The 21,764-nt window shown below is 40.1% G+C and overlaps 1 protein-coding gene across 2 annotated transcripts in view; it reads right to left on the reverse strand.

Moving 5' to 3' along the window:
- Positions 1-21,764, reverse strand: part of slc12a1 (solute carrier family 12 member 1) — a 62,696-nt gene that overhangs the window by 25,001 nt on the left and 15,931 nt on the right. Inside the window, exons 5-13 of one of the 2 annotated variants that reach the window (XM_062963595.1) lie at positions 20,460-20,555; positions 17,214-17,353; positions 16,676-16,786; positions 15,413-15,524; positions 15,096-15,223; positions 10,471-10,555; positions 8,279-8,430; positions 5,251-5,358; positions 1,017-1,140 (exon numbers count right to left, since the gene is read on the reverse strand). In XM_062963595.1, the coding sequence (XP_062819665.1) occupies positions 1,017-1,140; positions 5,251-5,358; positions 8,279-8,430; positions 10,471-10,555; positions 15,096-15,223; positions 15,413-15,524; positions 16,676-16,786; positions 17,214-17,353; positions 20,460-20,555 (1,056 nt within the window). Of the gene's footprint in view, positions 1-1,016; positions 1,141-5,250; positions 5,359-8,278; positions 8,431-10,470; positions 10,556-15,095; positions 15,224-15,412; positions 15,525-16,675; positions 16,787-17,213; positions 17,354-19,758; positions 19,855-20,459; positions 20,556-21,764 lie in introns of both variants that reach the window. The other variant, XM_062963594.1, reaches the window with a different exon arrangement.

A 21,764-nucleotide genomic window follows, 5' to 3' on the forward strand; every position in this document is an offset into this window, starting at 1 on the left:
TTCCTGCCTGTTGTTGGGAGGTGTTCACTGGCCTCACTTGCATAGTTTCCAACAGACCTCACAACCTCTGAGAATGCCTGCCATAGATATGGGAGGAACATCAGGAAGGAATGCTTCTGGAACATGGCCATACACCCCGGAAAACTCACAGCAATCCAGTGTTGGGAGGTGTTAGCTGGCCCTGATTCTTTCCTGTCTGGTATTCCCTGTTTTCTGAGTGTTGTTCTTTATTTACTGTCCTGATTTTAGAGTTCTTTAATACTGGTAGCCAGATTTTGTTCGTTTTCATGGTTTCCTCCTTTCTGTTGAAAATGTCCACATGCTTGAAATGCTGGAGATATCCATACATAAATTGATAAAAATAAATGTAAGTGTATGATAGGGATATATTTGTAGAATGCTATTGTAGAACACCACCTAAAATTGCCTGGATCTCAACTTGATTCACTGGGAGACTACCATCTAAAATGTAGAATGCCATCTAAAAGAATCTATAAACATTTGCACTACAATCTGGGAAAGAACAGAAACTCAACCATCAATATGTTTTCTAATATTACTCCTGTTTGTATCCTTACTGGTTTCTGTGCTTGGAGTTTCTTTGTCTTTGAATGGATTATTAATGGTCTTTCTTCTCGGAGCATTAATCAAAGTCAGAGGTACTTGAGCTTAATCTTCTAAAGCCTAACTCTTGTCTGAAAAATGATCCAGTACTTGCTGATCTCACTGAGCCTTTTCTAAGGGAAAGTCATGTTAGTCTATTTCAGCATAAAAGTGGGAGCTCAGGATGCTGCATTGCTCTGTTGACTTGTCATGATGACAGCACCTGCCCATATTAACTCTGGCCCATTCAGAAATGTGCAGAGGTTCCCATGGACCAAATACGACCCACAATCCCACATCTATATTAACTGATGAAACTTGTCATGGTGAGGGATTAGTACCAATGGACACTCAAATGCAATTTTTTTCAAATGCAAACTATTGGTGATAAATGATGTTAGCGATATTCTCACCGATCAAAATGAAGGCCATGGCAATGACGAAAGTAAGGACATATCCTCTTATTGGCTCATTGTTTTTCCCATATCCTTTGGCGAAAAAGTGGAGGGCTCGGTAGATGTTATCCTTGCACAGTGCCTGTTGAAAGAGAGGAAAAAATGATTGCAAATGAGAAATGGAGCAAAGCGAAGGACTGCGTTGTAATCATAGTCTGTCGCTTCTATGGTTATGCATTGCGCCATCATCCGCACTGCAGTTTGCTTTTGCCTGAGTCTACTGAGAAAGGAAATAATCTACCTGCTCTTCATCACTTTGCTGTTTTTATGACCAACTTTGTGAGCTTATGCAAACAGCCATGACCTTTGGCTAGTGCTTACATCATGTGGACCAGGGGTCCCCAAACTAAGGCCCGGGGGCCGGATGCGGCCCTCCGAGGTCATTTACCTGGCCCCCGCCCTCAGTTTTATAATATAATATGTTGTATATACATATAATATTGATAATAATATTATAATGTAGTACAATATAACACTAATAATAATACCATATAATAATATTAATTATATATTCTATATCACATATAATATTACTAATAATATTACTGTATAGTGGTATAGTTCAATATAGTAATATATAATGCTAATATTGTGCTGTGCTAATAATATAATATATTGTATGTACATATAATTTGTAAGCCACTCTGAGTCCCCTTTGGGGTGAGAAGGATGTGATACAAATGTAGTAAATAAATGCAGTAAATAATAAATAAATAAATAGTCTGAAATGACTTGAAGGCACACAACAACAACAACAACAACAACAACCCTAATTAACTTGACTATCTCATTGGCCAGAAGCAGGACCACACTTCCCATTGAAATCCTGATAAATGTATGTTGGTAAAAATGGTTTTTATTTTTAAATATTGTATTGTTCTTTCATTGTTGTTGTTGCTGCTGCTGCTGTTGTTTTTGCACTACAAATAAGACATATGCAGTGTGCATCGGAATTTGTTTGTATTTTTTTTTTCAAATGATAATCCAGCCCTTCAACAGTCTGAAGGATTGTGGACCGGCCCTCGACTTAAAAAGTTTGAGGACCCCTGATGTGGACTGTTTACCTGATTTAATAAGTAATATAAGTTGTAGGCAATTGCAGTTAGTGAAATTCCATTGTTAATTAGCCTTCTGTGCATGCTTGTAAAATGCTATAACTGGAATTCCATCCCAGTAAATGGGGTGGCAGTTTCTTCTCCAGCACAGCTGGATTGTCACCTGCTCTTGGCCAATATCTTAAAATCAGCTTCTGCTGTCCATCTGCTTCCTTCACCACATCCAAATGAATTTCCGCAACATCATGACCACAGTCTTTGTTTAATAGATTTCAGTGCCATGTCAGAAAAAAACTGAAGACCTGGCTATGTACACAGGCGTTTGAAGAATAAGTATGTGTTGGCTTCGACACGGTCTGAATTAAGGCTCTTGTATAAGGTCTGGTGGATGAATGGCATAAGCACTTTGCATTGTTTTAAACTTTGTATATTGCATTTCAAATGCAAACTATTGGTGATAAATGATGTTAGCAATATTCTCATGACCTTGGAGGTGTCTACGGACAACGGCTCTTCGGCTTAGAAATGGAGATGAGCACCAACCCCCAGAGTCGGTCACGACTGGACTTAACGTCAGGGGAAAACCTTTACCTTTTTATATTGTATTTTATGACTGTCTTAACTGTTTTAACATTTTACTTCATTGTATAATGGTGTAACGGCATCAATTGCCACTTGTAAGCCGCCCTGAGTCCCCTCGGGTGAGAAGGGCGGGGTATAAATAATTGAAATAAATAAATAAATAAATAAATGTCATAATCTAGATAAGAGGGATGAAGAAAGGCCCATAGAAGAGGCCTTTTTAGAGTTAAGCTTGAACCAGTTGCTAGGTTAATCATCCTGGGCTAGGTGGTGAATCGGACTTGAGCCCAGTCTGAAAACACTAACCTTAAGAGAATATTTAAGGGCCCACCACCAAGCCCTTATTGACAGGATGGCACACATCTGGTGAATTGCAAGAGGGCCCTCAAGAACTGTGACTGGTGTTGGTCTATCTTAGGTGGCATTGAAAATTATTAAACAAAGAATATGGGACATTACCTTCTGTGAGGTATGGTCTCGCTCATATGTTTCTTGTTTTCCAAGTGCCCTGAGCATACACTATGCTGGACCTCTCCAAGAAGCAAATTATCTTAAGAACTTGATTGTGGCCAAATATTGCTGCCTATTCCCCAAGGCAAGGTGCAATGTGTTCCCATCCGAAGTGCTTTGAGGTAGATTTATGCGAGTCTCATACAATGGAAGACTTTGTCCTTGTAATAACCAGGATGTTGAATGTATGCATCACATCTTATTGTCCTGCAGTTTTTACAAACAGGCACTGCTACATATTATTAACCCACACACACATCACACATCCCCCAAAGGCACCCCAGTCCTGCAGTGCAGATGGGGGCAATTTTGTACTTAGGCGACGCCTTGTTGTCCACTACTGTGCAACCCATCCAGCAGATCAGCCCAATTCCATGTAAAGTTATTACTAGGTGACCTTGGCTGTTGCCAAGTTTCTCTCTCAGGTAGCCAGAATAAGACAGCTTCCCATATTAGACCCAGATTAAAACTCTCCTTATATATACAAGGGTTATTCAGAAAGTAGATTACGTTTTGGAATTAAAAATGAACAAAGTATAGGAGAAAACATTTACCATATGCAGTTGAAAGCCACACCCAAATACCATTTCTCAACATAGTCGCCATTCAAATCTAGGCACTTATAGCGATGAATGAGCTTGGCAACTCCTTCCCCACAAAACTCTGCCGCTTGCGTCCTCAACCAGCCAATCACCCCTTCCCGCAGCTGCGATCGAAGATGAGCTTAGGGGAAAGTTAGCTTAGGGGAAAGGGGATTTTATTGTTTCATGGGGACGCCCAGCCCCACATGGCGGGTCGCACACGTGAAGTTCTGGAGTCTTCTGGGTGGGAGTTGTTTCCTAATCCGCCGTGCAAAATTCCCATGCTCAACTTTCCCCCACGCTCGTCCTAGATCACAGCTGCAGGAAGGGGTGACCGGCTGGTTGAGGACGCAAGCGGCAGAGTTTTGTGGGGAAGGAGTTGCCAAGCTCATTCATCGCTATGATAAATCTACTTTCTGGATAACCCTCGTATTTGCAGTGTTTTTACCCTTGTTCATATGCATTTAGCACTGCCTTCATCCTGTTTTAAGTGGTCTTATCAGTTTATGAATCTGCTATGCACTTTCCCTGCTGAGAAAATTGGGTCTTTGGACCATAATGAAGATTGATTGATTGACTTGATGACCATCTTCTGATGGAGAACCTAGAAAATGCCTGAAGAGAACACATCTCTAAGCATTGCTAGGTCCACCAGTGAGGTTCTATGGCCGATTTCTGGTGGGAGCATACCATAAAATCACCCGGGAGACCAAGAACATGCCTAGAAAGGACACACTTTGGCAGGTACAGATAAATAAAACCACAGGTATCGATCCCATGTATATGTGGGACCTACTATATATGTTTAACAGACTGAATTGGCTCTGTGTCACTACAAGACCTGCTGTTCATAACTTGGGGATTCCTAGTAGTTAGTGATTTAGAAAGCCAAAAGATATGCTCAAAAAAGAGAGACTGAGGATTAAATCGGTTTAAGGGCTTGGGCTGTGGCGCAGGCTGGAGAGCAACTGCAATGAATCACTGCAATGAATCACTCTGACCAGGAGGTCATGAGTTTTAGGCCCGCTCGGAGCCTATGTTTGTTTGTCTTTGTTCTATGTTAAAAGGCATTGAATGTTTGCCTATATGTGTAATGTGATCTGCCCTGAGTCCCCTCGGGGTGAGAAGGGCGGAATATAAATGCTCTAAATAAATAAATAAATAAAATTTAATTGTTTAGTGTAGACAGACATTCAGAGTTCCCTGGGGGTAGTAAATGGGGGAATGTACTAATGCTCTCCCTCATGAAAGTACAAACCCCAAGATTCCATAGAATGCACACATGACAATTCAGTTGGTATCAAACTGTTATAATTGTGCAGTGTGGACAATTATACTGTGCCTTTGAAAAGGGAATATGGAGGCGTTGAGTTTGTCAAGCACATATAATTGATGAGTATCTATGTATTCCTGGAAATGACAGAGGTAGATGGAAATATAGAAGAAATATGCCACAGGCTGTACCTGGAAAACCTTGGGTGCACTGACAAGTGAAGCAAGTGCTGACGAAAGTGTAGCCGAAAATATTCCAGCCGTGATCAAGGGACCAAATCCGGAAACCATACTCATAACCTTTGGGAGAAAAAAAGATGGACTTGTGTAAGCTGGGCACAAAAAAGAATTCACAAACCCTCATGTCTGCTACACTGATGATCAAATTGCACTACCATTTCTCATTTCTTTCCTATTTTCTTTTAAGTCACCCATTAGAAACTTCACAATGAGCCTGTATATTGCAGAGAACATTACTTTTGGTGTCAAGAAAACAATTTCCTCGGTAATGGGGAAGACTGTTCTGTAATTGAGTCCTATCTGGTTGCCAACGGCATTTTCTTAATTTCTTCTGCAAATAGTTTCACCCAGTGCAGGAACATATTAAAAAGATGATGTCACAACCAGTAAATTAACTATATATTTAAATGGGAGACATCTTTATAGCCTTGAAAGAGAAGTTTTGGGAGTGTATTAATCTCAGATTGACTGGATATATCAAGTAATGGCTTCCATGGAATAGTTATGGAAAGTGTCTACCATAGGCATGGGCAAACTTTGGCCCTCCAGGTGTTTGAAACTTCAGCTCCCACAATTCCTAACAGCCGGTAGCAGATCATCTGGATTCAGAAACTGGCTTATATGGAAGTGTAGATGGGGCCGTAATTCAACTAAACCGGGGACAAAGAGAGGATGGATCTACACTGCTATATACAATCGAGATTATTTGCGTTGAACTGGATTATATGGCATCATAGACTCATATAATCCAATTCAAAGATAATCTGGATTCATAAAATGGATTACATTGTCATGGTTTGCAAAGGTACTGAGCTATATGTGTTAACTGGAAAATGAAGTGCATGAAGCCGATTGGCTGAGCCTGCAAAGACCTGGGAATTTATTTTGTATTTTTTTCTGTTCTGCTGCTGGAGAACAGGTTTTTGTTCAGTGTGTGTGTGTATGTGTGTGTGTGCTTACTGAGTACTGCTTGCAGACAAGATGGCTCTGTACTCAGTGAGGCCTTGCTATTTCTGAGGCCTTGTTTTGCTGCTGGAAAAGAGGATGAAGAACCAAGACTGTATTCTTCATTGAAGCATATTGATGGACTGAGAAAGGACTATTTATGACTGCTGATTTCTGTAAGCAATCAGAGGGACTATTGTGAATACCACTGTTCTGTTGAACTCTTGGAGTTAGTAAAGTTTCCTGGATTATTTGTTCAAGTCTGAGTGATGTGTCATTGTCCCGCAGGGTGGCTCTGGGTTCATGTAAAAACTTTCATTTATCATCTACAATCCGCAACATCTATGGCAAGGTAGATCCAGCCTACTTTGCATTAAGGTTGGGTCTGCAGTACCATAGGTAAAGGTAAAGGTTTCCCCTGACGTTATGTCCAGTCATGTCTGACTCTGGGGGTTGGTGCTCATCTCCATTTCTCAGACAAAGAGCCGGCGTTGTCTGTAGACACCTCCAAGGTCATGTGGTCGGCATGACTGCATGGAGCGCCGTTACCTTCCCGCCGGAGCGGTACCTATTGATCTGCTCACATTGGCATGTTTTCAAACTGCTAGGTTGACAGAAGCTGGAGCTAACAGCGAGTGCTCCCTCCGCTCCCGGGATTTGAACCTGCGACCTGTCGGTCTGCAAGTTCAACAGCTCAGTGCTTTAACACACTTCGCCACCAGGGCTCCTGCAGTACCATATAATCCAGATAATCCACATTATTTTCTTTTAACTGGGTTATTAGACATGTCCAAAAATCGTTTTGAGTCGTATATTGGAATTATTTCGGATTGTTCTCGCTTTTTGATACGCATTCTGAGACATTGTCTCACAGCGCAACCAGCAATGTAATTCGAACCATTGTTGGCCCATTCTCTAATTGTCTCTTAATGTTTCGTTAATTTTTTTCCCCCAAATTTTTTTTAAAATATATTTTAAAAAATATTTTTTGTTTCTTCAACCTACCTTGAATGGGAGCTTAGCGCAGCCTAACATGGCTGCTGCTCCCCGACCAATCAGAAGCTTCCACGATGGACGCAAAGGTGGGGGCTAACGTCCTCTGTGTCCACATGGAAGATTGCCATACAAGCCCAGTGTGTAGCGATTGCGCATGCGCGTCCGCCATTTTAGAAACATTTAGAATCATTACGAATTTTTGGAAATATCTGAAATTTTTGGGTGAAAAAATTGGAAATGCTTTCTATATCGAAGCGCCAGCACCCCCTACTTTAGAAACGAGAATTGAAACATTTTTTTCATCGATCGGACATGCCTATGGGTTATATGAGTATACACTGCCATATAATCAAATTTATCTGATTTGATAGTCTGGGTTATATGGCAGTGTAGGTTCAACCTGAGTGGTGGAGGAAGAAACTCAAACATTTTAAAAGCAAGTGAAAAAGTGGGAGAAAGGGGATCAATTGGGATTGTTCCTGGAAAATTGAGACAATTGGGAACTATGGAAGTATTGAACCTGCGATCACCTGGAAGTAAACATCTATGCTCTGTTATAAAGCTATGATCTCTCTCTATGTGTGTGTCTGTGCCTTCAGGTCACTTGTCAGCTTTCATAAGGTTTTCTTATGCAAGGAATATTCTGAGTGGGTTTGTCTGAAATATAGCCTGCAGCACCTGCTATTCATTGGTGGCCTCCTACCAAAGTCCCTTGCTTAGTCTCCAAGATCAGACAAGATCTGGTGCCTTGAGGGTATTATTCAGGCCCTAAAGCTATGGTACGCCTCCAGAAAATATCATTCTTTTTCCTAGCTGTAAAGAGATATGCAAATTCATGATTGCATTAATTCACAGCAAAGGCTCAGAGGATTCCTTTCCATGCATCCTAGCTATGCTGTTAGTGCAGATATCAGAAAACCAGCCGATGCAGCACACTGTGCGTTGTATCCGTTTGTGTTCCTATACGTCGTGTGTAGCTTGCTCAGTTGTACAACACACATATGATTATACAAATTGCATAATTAGAGCTCTTTAGAACCTGGAAATTATTCATCAGCCCATAATCACATGTCTGGGTTTTACAGCTGGAGAAATCATAGCCCAGGGCACAAGCAGATGATCCATTGCAATTCATCCCGAATACAACCGTATCATTGACATTCCCGGTGGCGTCGCGCACGACACAAGCAGCTGTGGAAACAACGGCACATTATTATTCCTCTTCCTTGTGACAGCAGGAGGATATCCTCACTACGCCAAGTACATCTTATATGAGTCTACACCAGGCATGGGACAACTTTGGCCCTCCAGGTGTTTTGGACTTCAACTACCGGCTGTTAGGAATTGTGGGAGTTGAAGTCCAAAACACCTGGAGGGCCAAAGTTGTCCCATGCCTGGTCTACACTAATATATAATCCAGTTCAAAGCAGATAGTCTGGATTTTATATGGTAGCGTACATGGGTCCTCAGTATTCCATCCTGAGTTTCTATATATATAAATGTACTGTCCGTTTGTAGGACTGAGTTAACAAAAAAACCACTGGAGCAAATGCCACCAAATTTGGCCACAAGACACCAACACATCCAAGGTAACACCTCCACTAAAAAAAAACCCTAAACATATAAACAGGAATGAAGGAACAGCCTTGCAGCTTCAAAGCCTGGCTGCTTCTCATTTATTTTCCATACCACCAGACTACGCCACGGCAACACGTGGCCGGGCACAGCTAGTATTCCATAAGATGGAAACATGGCTCTTCCACACAGCTGCATTAAAAAAAATCCACATCGAACTGGATTACGTATATGGCAGTGTGGACTCAGATAACCCAGTTCAAAGCAGATACTGTGAATTTTTGCCTTGATATTCTGGGTTATATGGCTGTGTGAAAGGGTCCTGTGATATAATTGTGTAATGTGAAAGGAACCTGTCTTCGAAGCAATATATGCTTAGTTGAGTCACAATATAGAAATGGTTTAGTGCAATATCAGACACTTTAATTGGCAGGTAACATAATGTTTGTGGATTGACCAGGTTAGGTTCCAAAAGCCAATCTTTTTGACCTTTTCTGGCCAACAAAGGAGTGGGAAAAATTCAATTTTTGCTATAGATTTCCATTATACCAGCACACGGTTTTGCTTGACCCTGAACATAAAGGGGCGATCTCACTTTGCAGTGGTGCAGATGGTGGAAATATTATCCCATTCCAAATAAGGTCATTGAATCAGTTCTGGATCAGAGCTGCTTTCTCAAGTCTTAACAAATTGCACAACATATTATTAACGGGAATGTTGGACAAAACAGGAAAATGTAACCTGAAAAGGAAATCAGTGTTTGGGGCAGTGTTTTTCCTCTTATGCACTTGGTACTTTTCCATACTATAAGCACTGGAAGCTTATAGTATTTCAACCTCTTTTCAAAAATATGATCCTGGAGCAGCAAACCATTTTTATTCTATTTAATGTAATAATAATGCTAATATAACAATAATAATAATTTATAATGCTAATATAATAATAATAATAATAATAATAATAATAATAATAATAATAATAATAATAATCTCAGATCTCAGCCGGCATTTGGAAACAATAAACATTGACAAAATTACGATCCGCCAACTGCAAAAGGCCACCCTGCTGGGATCTGCGCGCATCATCCGAAAATACATCACACAGTCCTAGACACTTGGGAAGTGTTCGACTTGTGATTTTGTGATATGAAATCCAGCATATCTATCTTGTTTGCTGTGTCATAATAAAATAATAAAATAATAATAATAATAATAATAATAATAATACTTTATTTATATAATGCCCTATCTCCTCAAGGGACTCAGGGCAGTTTCCAATATAACAGAAACATACATCAAGTTAAAACACACAGCAATTAGGACATAATAAGTAGAGTCTCATTTATCCAACACTCACTTATCCAATGTTCTGGATTATCCAGTGCATTTTTGTAGTCAATGCTTTCAATACATCGTGATATTTTGGTGCTAAATTAGTAAATACAGTAATTACTACATAGCATTACTGCATATTGAACTACTTTTTCTGTCAAATTTGTTGTATAACATGATGTTTTGGTGGTTAATTTGTAAAATCATAACCTAATTTGATGTTTAATAGGCTTTTCCTTAATCCCTCCTTATTATCCAACATATTTGCTTATCCTTACTCATAATGATGCACGCTATCAGACCAAGACATATCATTCCCACTCACCTGCGCAGATGGCTACAGCCAGATAAGCAATTGTTGTGAGTAGAATGGCCAACATTGTTCCTTTGGGAATGGCATCTTGTGGATCCTTGAATATCACAGAAAAAGACAAATAATTCTTACATGCACGCAGGGTGATTCCTCTGCATTACTGATCCCTAAACTCTGGTCCTTCAAGTGTTTTGTCTTTCAATCCCAGAAGCCTCAGGCTCCTTCCACACAGCTGAATTACCCGTATATACTCGAGTATAAGCCAACCCGAATATAAGCCAAGGCACCTAATATTACCACAAAAAAACTGGGGAAACATTGACTCCAGTACAAGCCGAGGGTGGTAAATTTCAGAAATAAAAATAGATACCAATAAAATTACATTAATTGAGACATCAGTAGGTTAAACGTTTTTGAATATTTACATAAAGCTCAAATTTAAGATAAGACTGTCCAGCTCTGATCAAATAATTATTCTCACCTTCTTCTATGTAAATGTGCTTATGTATCCTTTTAATAATAATAGAGTAAAATAATACATGTAATAATAATAATAAATACAGGAAAATAATACATGTAATAATAAATAGAGTAAATTAATAAATGCAATAATAATAATAAGAACAGAGTGAAATAATAAATGTATTATTAATAATAATAAAATATAGTAAAATAAATGTAATAGTAGCAATAATAATAATAATAATAATAATAATAATAATAATAATAACAACTTTATTCTTATACCCCACCCCATCTCCCCAAAGGGACTCGGGGTGGCTTACATGGGGCCTTGCCCAACACAACAATATAACAAAAACAGCAAAACAATAAAACAAATATCCCAACAATAAAACATCAGCATCAATAAAACAGTCATAAAAAACCAACGTACAAAATAAAATGTTAAAAACAGGAGACGAATACACGGATCTGGGCCAAAGTGCAGAATATTTCAGAATCGGGGAAAGGTAGTTTCACAGCTAAAATAGTCAATAAAGTGCTAATATAATACTGAGAAGGCATCACCGGTAGGGCTATTGTTGAGTAGGCAGATAAATCGAACCTACAACGATTAACAGAGAAAAATAATAAATGTAATAATACCAATAGAGAAAAATAATAAATGTACCATATACATGGTCCGATTGAAGGCTGAATCATGAGGTTTTTAGACAAATGGATCTAATTTACATTTTTTAAATTGTTACAATGTATTTTAATGATGTATTTTTATAGTTTTAATTGATTATATGTACTGTTTTTGTTTTATTATTATGTTCTTGACATTAAATGTTGCCAACTGTTGTAAGCCGCCCTGAGTCCCCCCGGGTGAGAAGGGTGGGGTATAAATGCTTGAACTGGAATATATGGCAGTGTGGATTCAGATGTCCAGGTCAAAGCAGATATTGTGGGGTTTTCTGCCTTGATATTATGGGTTATATGGCTGTGTGGAAGGGCCTAAAGGCAAACTTTCTCTAAACAAATTCTGCCAGGAAAATTCCATGATAGTTTGCCTTAGAATGGCCCCTTTCCACACTGCCTTATAGCCCAGGATCTGATCCCAGATTATCTGCTATAAACTGGATTATATGGCACATTCCACACAGCTGTATAAAGTCCACATTGAAAAAGGAACATTTCTGGATCCCTTACAATGGAAGGGCCCTATGAGTCTCCACTGTCAGAGAACCTGGGATACACAGATAATCTGGGATCAGATCCTGGGATATAACAACAATGTAGAACAAATACCTGAGACAACGGATATATTCAACACAGAAATGGTCCAGCATTTCTGTGTTCTCAAATAAAATGCTTTGTCCAGGTTGGTTGATCATGTGCTCTGCTATGGCTGATTTCTCTGGTTGGATTACTCTGCAATGTCTTTCATGTTTCTTGATTCATGTTTGGGCAATGCAGTGTTTAGTGGTCCCTATATATACTCGTCCACAGCTGCATGGTATACGGTAGACTCCTGCAGAGGTGAGAGGATCCCTCTTGTCCTTTGCTTAAAATAGCATTTGTTGGATTTTCTTAATGGGTCTGTAGATAGTTCGAACATGGCCATACAGCCCAGAGAACTCACAGCAACCCAGTGATTCCGGCCCTGAAAGCCAACAACACACTGCATAATTGTATCAAAATGGCACTTAGAATTCCAGCCAGGTTTTTGTTTTCTATGTTGCTGAGGATATGACTTACTATAAAGGTTATGAATGCTCTATTTGTTAATGTGCAGCCTTTGGAGTCATGTCAACATGTGATAGTAAGCCTGCATCTTTCATCATTTATTACAAAGACCTGAGAACGCCATTCCCCAAAGGCTGGCATGAAAAAGGCAAAGAGAGAAGAAGCACATTGATTGCAAACGAGGTCAAAAGGAAGGAAGGAAGGAAAGAAAGATAGACAGAAGTGACATGTATCTTATTCTGCACTTGCACAGCAAGCTCACAGACAGGCAAGGCACTTCACAAGGGTTGCTGTGAGTCTTTTGGGCTGTATGGCCATGTTCCAGAAGCTTTCTCTCCTGACATTTATTTATTTATTTACAGTATTTATATTCCGCCCTTCTCACCCCGAAGGGGACTCAGGGCAGATTACAATGAACACATATATGGCAAACATTCAATGCCGACAGACAAACAACATACATTAGACAGACTCAGAGGCATTTTTAACATTTTTCCAGCTTCACGATTCCGGTGTTGCTTCACCGTCCAGTAGTGGCTGTACTTCCTCATTCCTTTCCTCGTGTTTTGCTGGCAGTTTTATGGTGTTGTAAATTAGCCTCCCGCATAAAGCGTCCCTAAATTTCCCTAATTGACAGATGCAACTGTCTTTCGGGGCTGCATAGGTCAACAGCAAGCCGGGGCTATTAATGGTCGAAGGCTTAACCCGACCCGGGCTTCGAACTCATGACCTCTCGGTCAGTAGTGATTTATAGCAGCTGGTTACTAGCCAGCTGCGCCACAGCCCTGCCCACATCTGTGGCAGGCATCCTCAGAGGTGTGCCTGCCATAGATGTAGGTGAAACGTCAGGAGAGAAAGCTTCTGGAACATGGCCATACAGCCCGAAAGACTCACAGCAACCCAGTGATTCTGGCCATGAAAGCCTTTGACAAGGCACTTCACAAGGTCTGGGTATGAAAGATTGTTTCGGCACACGCAAAATATTTTATGGTGACGTTACCATGAAATAGGGCCGCGTGAAAGGCTGCTTCTGCCAAGTTTAATCCAATGCACTCGAGGAGGCGAAAAAAATCTCAGTTTTCCTCCCTTATTTCCTCTTATTGCAAACTCAAATTCTACCATGTTTTTTATTAAATTGAGTTTTTATGAATTAGCAAAGCTGTAGTAATAAGAATTACATAGCTCATTTCGATGTGCAATATCCTGATAATGGCCCCATTAATATCCTGCGACTAGAGTTACTGAAGTGGCCTTTTAGATTTCATAGTCTGTTTCTGGAAGACGTATTTCGCAAAGTCTGCACCGTTAGCTGTTTTCTGTCAGACACTGTGAACAGATGGGATCCGAAGTATCCTTCTCTGTGCAGAAAAAGTATATTTTGCCACAAAGAGCTACTTTATGCCTTATGATGTAGGAAGCATGGGAGACGTGGGGCCTTCTTAATACTGGATTTTATGTCCCATCATCCGTGATAGTTGGTGTTAATGGAAATTGGTGTTTACGGGAGATCCATTCTTAACAATGGGCAGGGCTTTAGCAATCTGCAATAAATCTTGTCAACCAGAAGGTTGACAGTTCGAAGCCCAAGTTAGGGTGAACTTCTAGGGCCGGGATGTGGCGCAGCTGGTTAGTAGCCAGCTGCAATAAATCACTATTGACCAAGAGGTCATGAGTTCGAAGCCAGCCCGGGTCGGATTAAGCTCCCGACCATTAATAGCCTAGCTTGCTCTTGACCTATGCAGCTCGAAAGATAGTTGCATCTGTCGAGTAGTACATTTAGGTACCACTTTATGCAGGGAGGCTAATTTAATTAATCTATGACACCATAAAACCTTCCAGCAGCGTGAGGAAGAATGAGGAAGTACTTCTTCAAGGACTCGGTGTCACAAGTGGACAGTGAAGGTTAAATCTGTTGTCATTTAATTTATAAAATATATACATAAACTAGCTTTGTCCGGCCACGCGTTGCTGTGGTGAAATATGGTGGTATGGGAAATAAAGTATTAAGGAATTGGTGGTAGTTAAGGTAAAGGGTAAAGGTTTCCCCCTAACATTAAGTCCATTATAAATGGGTTATATAGCTGTGTGGAAGGGCCTTGAGTCTACACTGCCATATAATCCAGTTAAAATCAGATAATCTGTATTTTATAGGCAGTGTGGAAGAGGCCTAAGTGAGGCCTACGTCTGCCTGTCCCCTGGGCTGAGTGGGTTGCTAGGAGACCAAGTGGGCGGAGCTTAGCCTTCTAACTGGCAGCAATTGGATAAAAACAGTTATTCCTCTCCCTCAAATTAGGACTTTATTTTTCTTTTCTCTTTGTTGTATGAACGTAGAGGCATGGATGAGGGGTTGTGCTGCCAAGTTTAGTGTTTCTGGAATGTGTAGTTTTGTTGTTTTGTCCTAGGCCGAAATTTCATTACCCTTTTATATATATAGATATACACACCTCCAGGTCTCCGGAAATATTGGCTCCAGCCAGAATACCGGTGGCTGCGGGGAAGAAAATGGCAAACACCGAGAAAAACCCTTCATCGCCCCTGAATTCCGGACCAAAGTTTTCTGCAAATATTGAGGCTGAAAAAGAGGAGACATAAATATCAGTTCAAGGTTATATTAGAGATCTTATTTGTCATGAAACATCAGAGGCTGGATCTACGCTGCCATATAAAATCCAGATTATCTGCTTTGAACTGGATTGTATGGCAGTGCAACCGCCGATAGAGTTCATAGGTGTTCACATTAGATTAGCCAAGAACAACTTGCCTTGGTAATTAAAAAATCCTCTTGCCTTCTTTTCATTGTTGCTTGGAATGACAGTCCCAATGAAGAAATTGACGATGGCAACAAGAAGGATAATTAGAAGAACAACTTGAGCCTGTAAAGGAAAGAAAAGGTTTTTAAAGTGATCTTGTTTTCAATATCATCCATTCATTTGTTCATGCATTCATTCTTTATTCATAAGCTATTGGGCAACTGAGCCACCTCATCCCAAAAATGGGATGATATTTTTTTTGTGCTTTTAGAATGTTTTAGTCCTACATTTTGAGAAAGTTAGTCCCAAAAATCCATGAATATTCCCATCCAATTATGCACAATGATGTATTAAAATAGTGCCCTAATATAAAATGTTAAACATTAAATCAGGAAGCTCCGTGAAATCCACAAGCATGTGGACAATTTCAGTAGAAAGGAGCAAACTATGAAAATGAACAACATCTTGCTAACAGTATTTTTAAAAACTCTAGAATCAGGACAGTAAATAAAGAATAACACTCTGAAAACAGGGGAATTCCAGACATGAAACAATCAGGTCCAGCTAACACCTCCCAACAAAGGATTCCCCCAGGTAGGAAGCAGCCAGGCTTTGAAGCTGAAAGGCTATTTAATGCTAATCAAGATGGCCAATTGCAACATTCACACTCAAGGAGACAAGAGTTCTTTCTCCCACCCTGGACATTCCACAGATATATAAACCTCACTTGCCTAGTTTCCAACAGTGCTCACAACCTCTGAGGATGCCTGGCATAGATGTGGGTGAAACGTCAGGAGAGATTGCTTCTGGAACATGGCCATACGGCCTGGAAAGCTCACAGCAATCCAATGATTACGGCCATGAAAGCCTTAGGTAAAGGTAAAGTTTTTCCCTGACGTTAAGTCCAGTCGTGTCCGACTCTGGGGGTTGGTGCTCATCTCCATTTCTAAGCCGAAGAGCCGGCGTTGTCCGTAGACACCTCCAAGGTCATGTGGCATGACTGCATGGAGCGCCATTACCTTCCCGCCGGAGCGGTACCTATTGATCTACTCACATTGGCATGTATTCGAACTGCTAGGTTGGCAGAAGCTGGAGCTAACAGTGGGTGCTCACTCCACTCCCCGGGTTTGAACATGGGACCTTTCAGTCTGCAAGTTCAGCAGCTCAGCGCTTTAACACACTGAGCCAGCGGAGGCTCTGAAAGCCTTAGACAACATATTATTATTGCTACTACTACTACTACTATTGCTACTACTACAATGATGACAACTTACCTTTGCTTCCCATTCCATACCAGCCACAGAAATCCCCAGAAGTATGACTACAGTTATGGCACCTATTATTCTGATATCATTGGTTGCATCTACCATTATAGCATTGCTGCTCTGGAGGGGAAAGAAAAAAAACCAAGCAGGGAAAGATGATTAAGGACCTAGATTTTGTAAGATAGCTTTAGCAGCCGCATAAAATCAAAGAGAATGGTTAAAGAGGGAATCGTCACACTCCATGGCTAATGAGCCCTGAGTTTCCCATTTCTTATGCTGGTTGGACCTCAGTCATCAAGATTATTGGTTGGCTAATTAGAACCTTAATTCCCTTTAGCGATTCTGAACATTACCGCACTGTAAGAAACATTTCCTCAGCCTGGTCGCAGGGAAAGGCTTGCGAATTAAAATTTATTACACATTTAGAGAGTCCTAATGCCTGGATAAGGTTGCTGCTTAACACATTTATTAGACCGATGATCGTGACGCATAAAATGTTATTAACCAAGGATCTCCGTCGTAACCATACGCGATGGATCATCATTACCTTGAGGAGCTCCACCACCGTTTCGGCAAACCCAACGACGTACATGGCTACGGCCACGGCGTTGGCAAAGGCAAAGATGAGACCGATGGAGCCTCCAAATTCAGGCCCTAAGCTTCTGGAGATCAAGTAATAAGCTCCACCTGTCAACAGAGCATAGTGACCAGTTTCAGTTTCAGTTCATTTATCCATGGATTTTTGGGGAATTTTTAAAGCAGTGGTCCCCAAACTAAGGCCCGGGGGCCGGATGCGGCCCTCCGAGGTCATTTACCTGGCCCCCGCCCTCAGTTTTATAATATAATATATGGTATATACATATAATATTGATAATAATATTATAATGTAATACAATATAACACTAATAATAATACCATATAATAATATTAATTATATATTCTATATTACATATAATATTATAGTATAGTGGTATAGTTCAATAAAGTAATATATAATGCTAATATTGTGCTATGCTAATAATATAATATATTGTATGTACATATAATTTGTAAGCCGCTCTGAGTCACCTTTGGGGTGAGAAGGGTGTGATACAAATGTAGTAAATAAATGCTGTAAATAAATAAATAATAAATACATTTTAGACTTCGGCTCGCCCAAAGTCTGAAATGACTTGAAGGCACACAACAACAACAACAACAACAACAACAACAACAACAACAACCCTAATTAACTTGACTATCTCATTGGCCAGAAGCAGGAGCACACTTCCCATTGAAATCCTGATAAATGTATTTTGGTTAAAATTATTTTTATTTTTAAATATTGTATTGTTCTTCCAATGTTCTTGTTGTTGTTGTTTTTGCACTACAAAGAAGACATGTACAGTGTGCATCAGAATTTGTTTGTATTTTTTTTTTCAAATGATAATCCGGCCCCTCAACAGTCTGAAGGATTGTGGACCGGCCCTCGGCTTAAGAAGTTTGAGGACCCCTGTTTTAAAGTTTTTATAAACAACATTAAAGAATGTGTTGTCGAAGGCTTTCATGGCCGGGATCACAGGGTTGTTGTGTGTTTTCCAGAAGCATACTCTCCTTCTCTACAGACAATAGTTCTTTCTCCCACCCAGGAACTTCCACAGATATATAAACCTTCCTGGCTTAGTTTCTCCATGCCTCATAACCTCTGAGGATGCCTGCCATAGATGTGGGCGAAACGTCAGGAGAGAATACTTCTGGAACATGGCCATACAGCCCGGAAAACATACTACAACCCAACATTAAAGAATTTTCTATACCATGACACAGTTATCTCATATTAACCAATAGGACCTCAATTAAGGGATTTCTTCCCAGCCCAGCACAGAGATTTACTTACTAGAAGTATCAGACAGTCTTCCTCTTTGCACATTCAACCATTTATTGGAACTTTGGCTGGCTGCTACTATGCAGGGACACTTCTATTCCCTCTCCTAATTGAGGCTTTCTGATGCTGAGCAGAATTCTGGGAAATGTAGTTTAGGGCATAGAATTTTGCATTCCCTGGCATAAGGCTCTTCACCTTCCCAAACTACATTTCCCAGAATTCTGTGCTTTCTCAGTCTTTCCCCCAGCAAACTCTGCTTTCTCCCTGCTGCTTCCTTTTCCTCCATTGCGAGAGGCCATTAATTTAAAGAGGAATGGCAGCCTTTTTGGCTTTGCTTTGCTTCCATATGCTGAAAATGAAACTGACTTTGGGAGGCTTCTGAGGTTTTCAAAATTCAAACAGCAACGTATTGGGCAAAATTTTTGGCATGAGCCACGTCCATGTGTTGGATATCACATCGTAAGTACGAATTTAACTAATTTGATCCGACTTACGAGGATTAACGATAATTTTGCACAGCCCTAGTACAGTGTTCCCTCACTACTTCGTGGTTCACTTTTCATGGATTTGCTGTTTTGCGGTTTTTCAATAAACTCTAAAAAAAGTTATAAATAATAAAAAATTACAATTTACAGCCTAAGGAAGTGAGGAAGGAGAAGCCAAAGGGAGAGAAAAGGAGCCCAAGCGGCAAAGGGAGGAGAAGGATTTTATTCATATGTCTTTCTCACCGAGTTTTAACTTAGTGTTCATGTGGCCTGCCTGGTTTTTATTGCCTTTTCTGAATTTTGGGTTGTAATGTATGTTATTATTTACTGTATTGTTAAATTGTGTTATGATATGTTGTTTTATATTCTGCCATATTGTATGGTTTTGGGCATGGCCCCATGTAAGCCGCCCCGAGTCCCCATTGGGGAGATGGTGGCGGGGTATAAATAAAGTATTATTATTATTATTATTATTATTATTATTATTATTATTATTATTAGCAGGCGATTTATCAACACATGATTGGTTGATAAAGATTTAAATTTGTGTATAACTACTAAAATAATGTATAAATATTAAAATAAATATAACGTCCCTACTTTGTGGATTTTCACTTATTGCGGGTGGTCCTGGAACCTAACCCCAGCAATAAGTGAGGGAACACTGTATATACGTTAGTATGGATGTATATTTGGCTTGTAATTGTTCCAGAATTCTCCATATAAATGTGAAATGGACTCACCTCCTCTTACCACTCCATTTGTACATATGGCAGACATGGAGATACCTGTTAAAGTAGTAACTACCACACTCAGGCAAATGACTATGACTCCAAGACCTGAAAAAATCCCAGAAAGAAAACATTTGACCCAAATACCTTGGCTGTATCATTTGCACTCAAATCCTCTAACAAGAAGCTGTCATCTGCAAGGAAGAAGCCATCATCGTTCATGGAGTGGAAAGAAAGACCGGATCTGTAAATACCTGGAATGTACTAATTCATCGATGGTCAAGAAAATACCTTTAAGTCACTGCATTTTGGTGCCGCGTATCCTGTCCATGTCTTCAGAAATGTGTATAGAAAAACAACGTAATAGATCCAGGGATTGGACAATGGGATGAAGTTCTTTGTGGCCACTTCCTCCAAGGAAAGATAACCTGCAATGTTCTGAATATGATTTTTTAATATCTCCAAAAGGTTGGTTCCATTCTGCCATCGCTCTCACATTTCCAAGAACCAGTCTGGACTTTGTGATTCACAAGAAGATTACGAATCAATGCATTATATATGATTAATATTGTTAGTTGTATGACTCACCTTCGGGTTCTTTTGGCTCTCCTGCCCACTGTATGCTTATTTTAGGATGAGCAAGCTTTGACTCTAACCCTGTTCTCCAAAACTAATTTTAGAGATGCGAAGAAAATACCCTAAAGTTTTTTTACCTCCACGAACAAAACCGTTCGTTGCTATGGCAGAGGTTGATAAGCCCGTAATGCAAGTGACCAAAACGGCAAGGAGGATTACGATAACTCCCAGACCTGTCAGCAATAGAAAGATGAAAAATGTGACTTCATCACGTTTTTCCAAAACTGTTTGCTAAAGTGACATTGTAAATGAGAATCCAGGCTCTGGCTTTCGTTGGGTGAACCTTTTCACCTCTAATGCTGCAGGGATTCCTTCCTTCAGCCACTTTTTATTTTGTTTATGTTTTTATAGGCTATGCAAGTCATTTGGAGGAAAAGAATCAAGATCTTGAATCTTCCATATACACATATACTTCAGCTAACAAAATAGGTGTATTCCTGAGCATTACAGAAAATTTGATACTGGAGATAAAAAATAATGTGCTATGAATACCAATGCGTTCCTGCACTATGAAAGCAGCAGTTCCCAATGTTTTTGTAAACTTTGAATCAAAGCTAACACTATGCACTTATGAAATGAAACAGCCACATCAGATAACCTTTCCACAAGTTTAAAAATTATGAAACTTCTACAGACCGGCTGAAAGCTGAAAATGCACCAAGTAATGCTTTTTGTTCCATCAGCCTCCATTTCTTATGGTTTTTACTTGGTGGCCAAACATATAGCAAGATGGTAGCTGGTAAGTCAGGATTATCTGCTTTCCCCTTTTCTATATGTTTTGGTGTTCAGTAGTTGGTGTTCTGTTTTGGTATTCTGAGCTGCAGAAATGGCTGACCGAAAGGTCGGTGGTTTGAATCTGCAGAGCGGAGTGAGCTCCCATGGTTAGCCCCAGCTTCTGCCAAGCTAGCAGTTCGAAAACATGCAAATGTGAGTAGATCAATGGGTACAGCTCCGGTGGGAAGGTAATGGTGTTCCATGCAGTCATATCGATCACATGACCTAGGAGGCATCTATGGGCAATGTTGACTCTTCGCCTTGAAGATGAACATCAACCCCCAGAGTCGGACATGACTAGATTTAATGTCAAGGGGAAACCTCTACTTTTACTATGATCTATAAGGGATTCTGGAGATAGTTGCTTTCTTTACTTTGCCTGTTGTCAACAGGCAGACACTGCTAACAGTAGGATCAGCCAGAGCAGAATCCCATTTTTTCCTTGTTCACGTTTTATTGCATTGTTTACTTTAGCAATCCTGCTGCAACACGTGAAGTCTGTGTTTCTCCAATTATTCATCACCATCCTCCTATAATGCTACTAAACACTTCCAACTAAAGAGGACAAGAAAGGAAAAGGGGGGCTTATGGTGATTTTTAAAAGTACT

Source organism: Anolis carolinensis, unplaced genomic scaffold (assembly GCF_035594765.1).
Source record: "Anolis carolinensis isolate JA03-04 unplaced genomic scaffold, rAnoCar3.1.pri scaffold_11, whole genome shotgun sequence".
Lineage (NCBI taxonomy): Eukaryota > Metazoa > Chordata > Lepidosauria > Squamata > Dactyloidae > Anolis > Anolis carolinensis.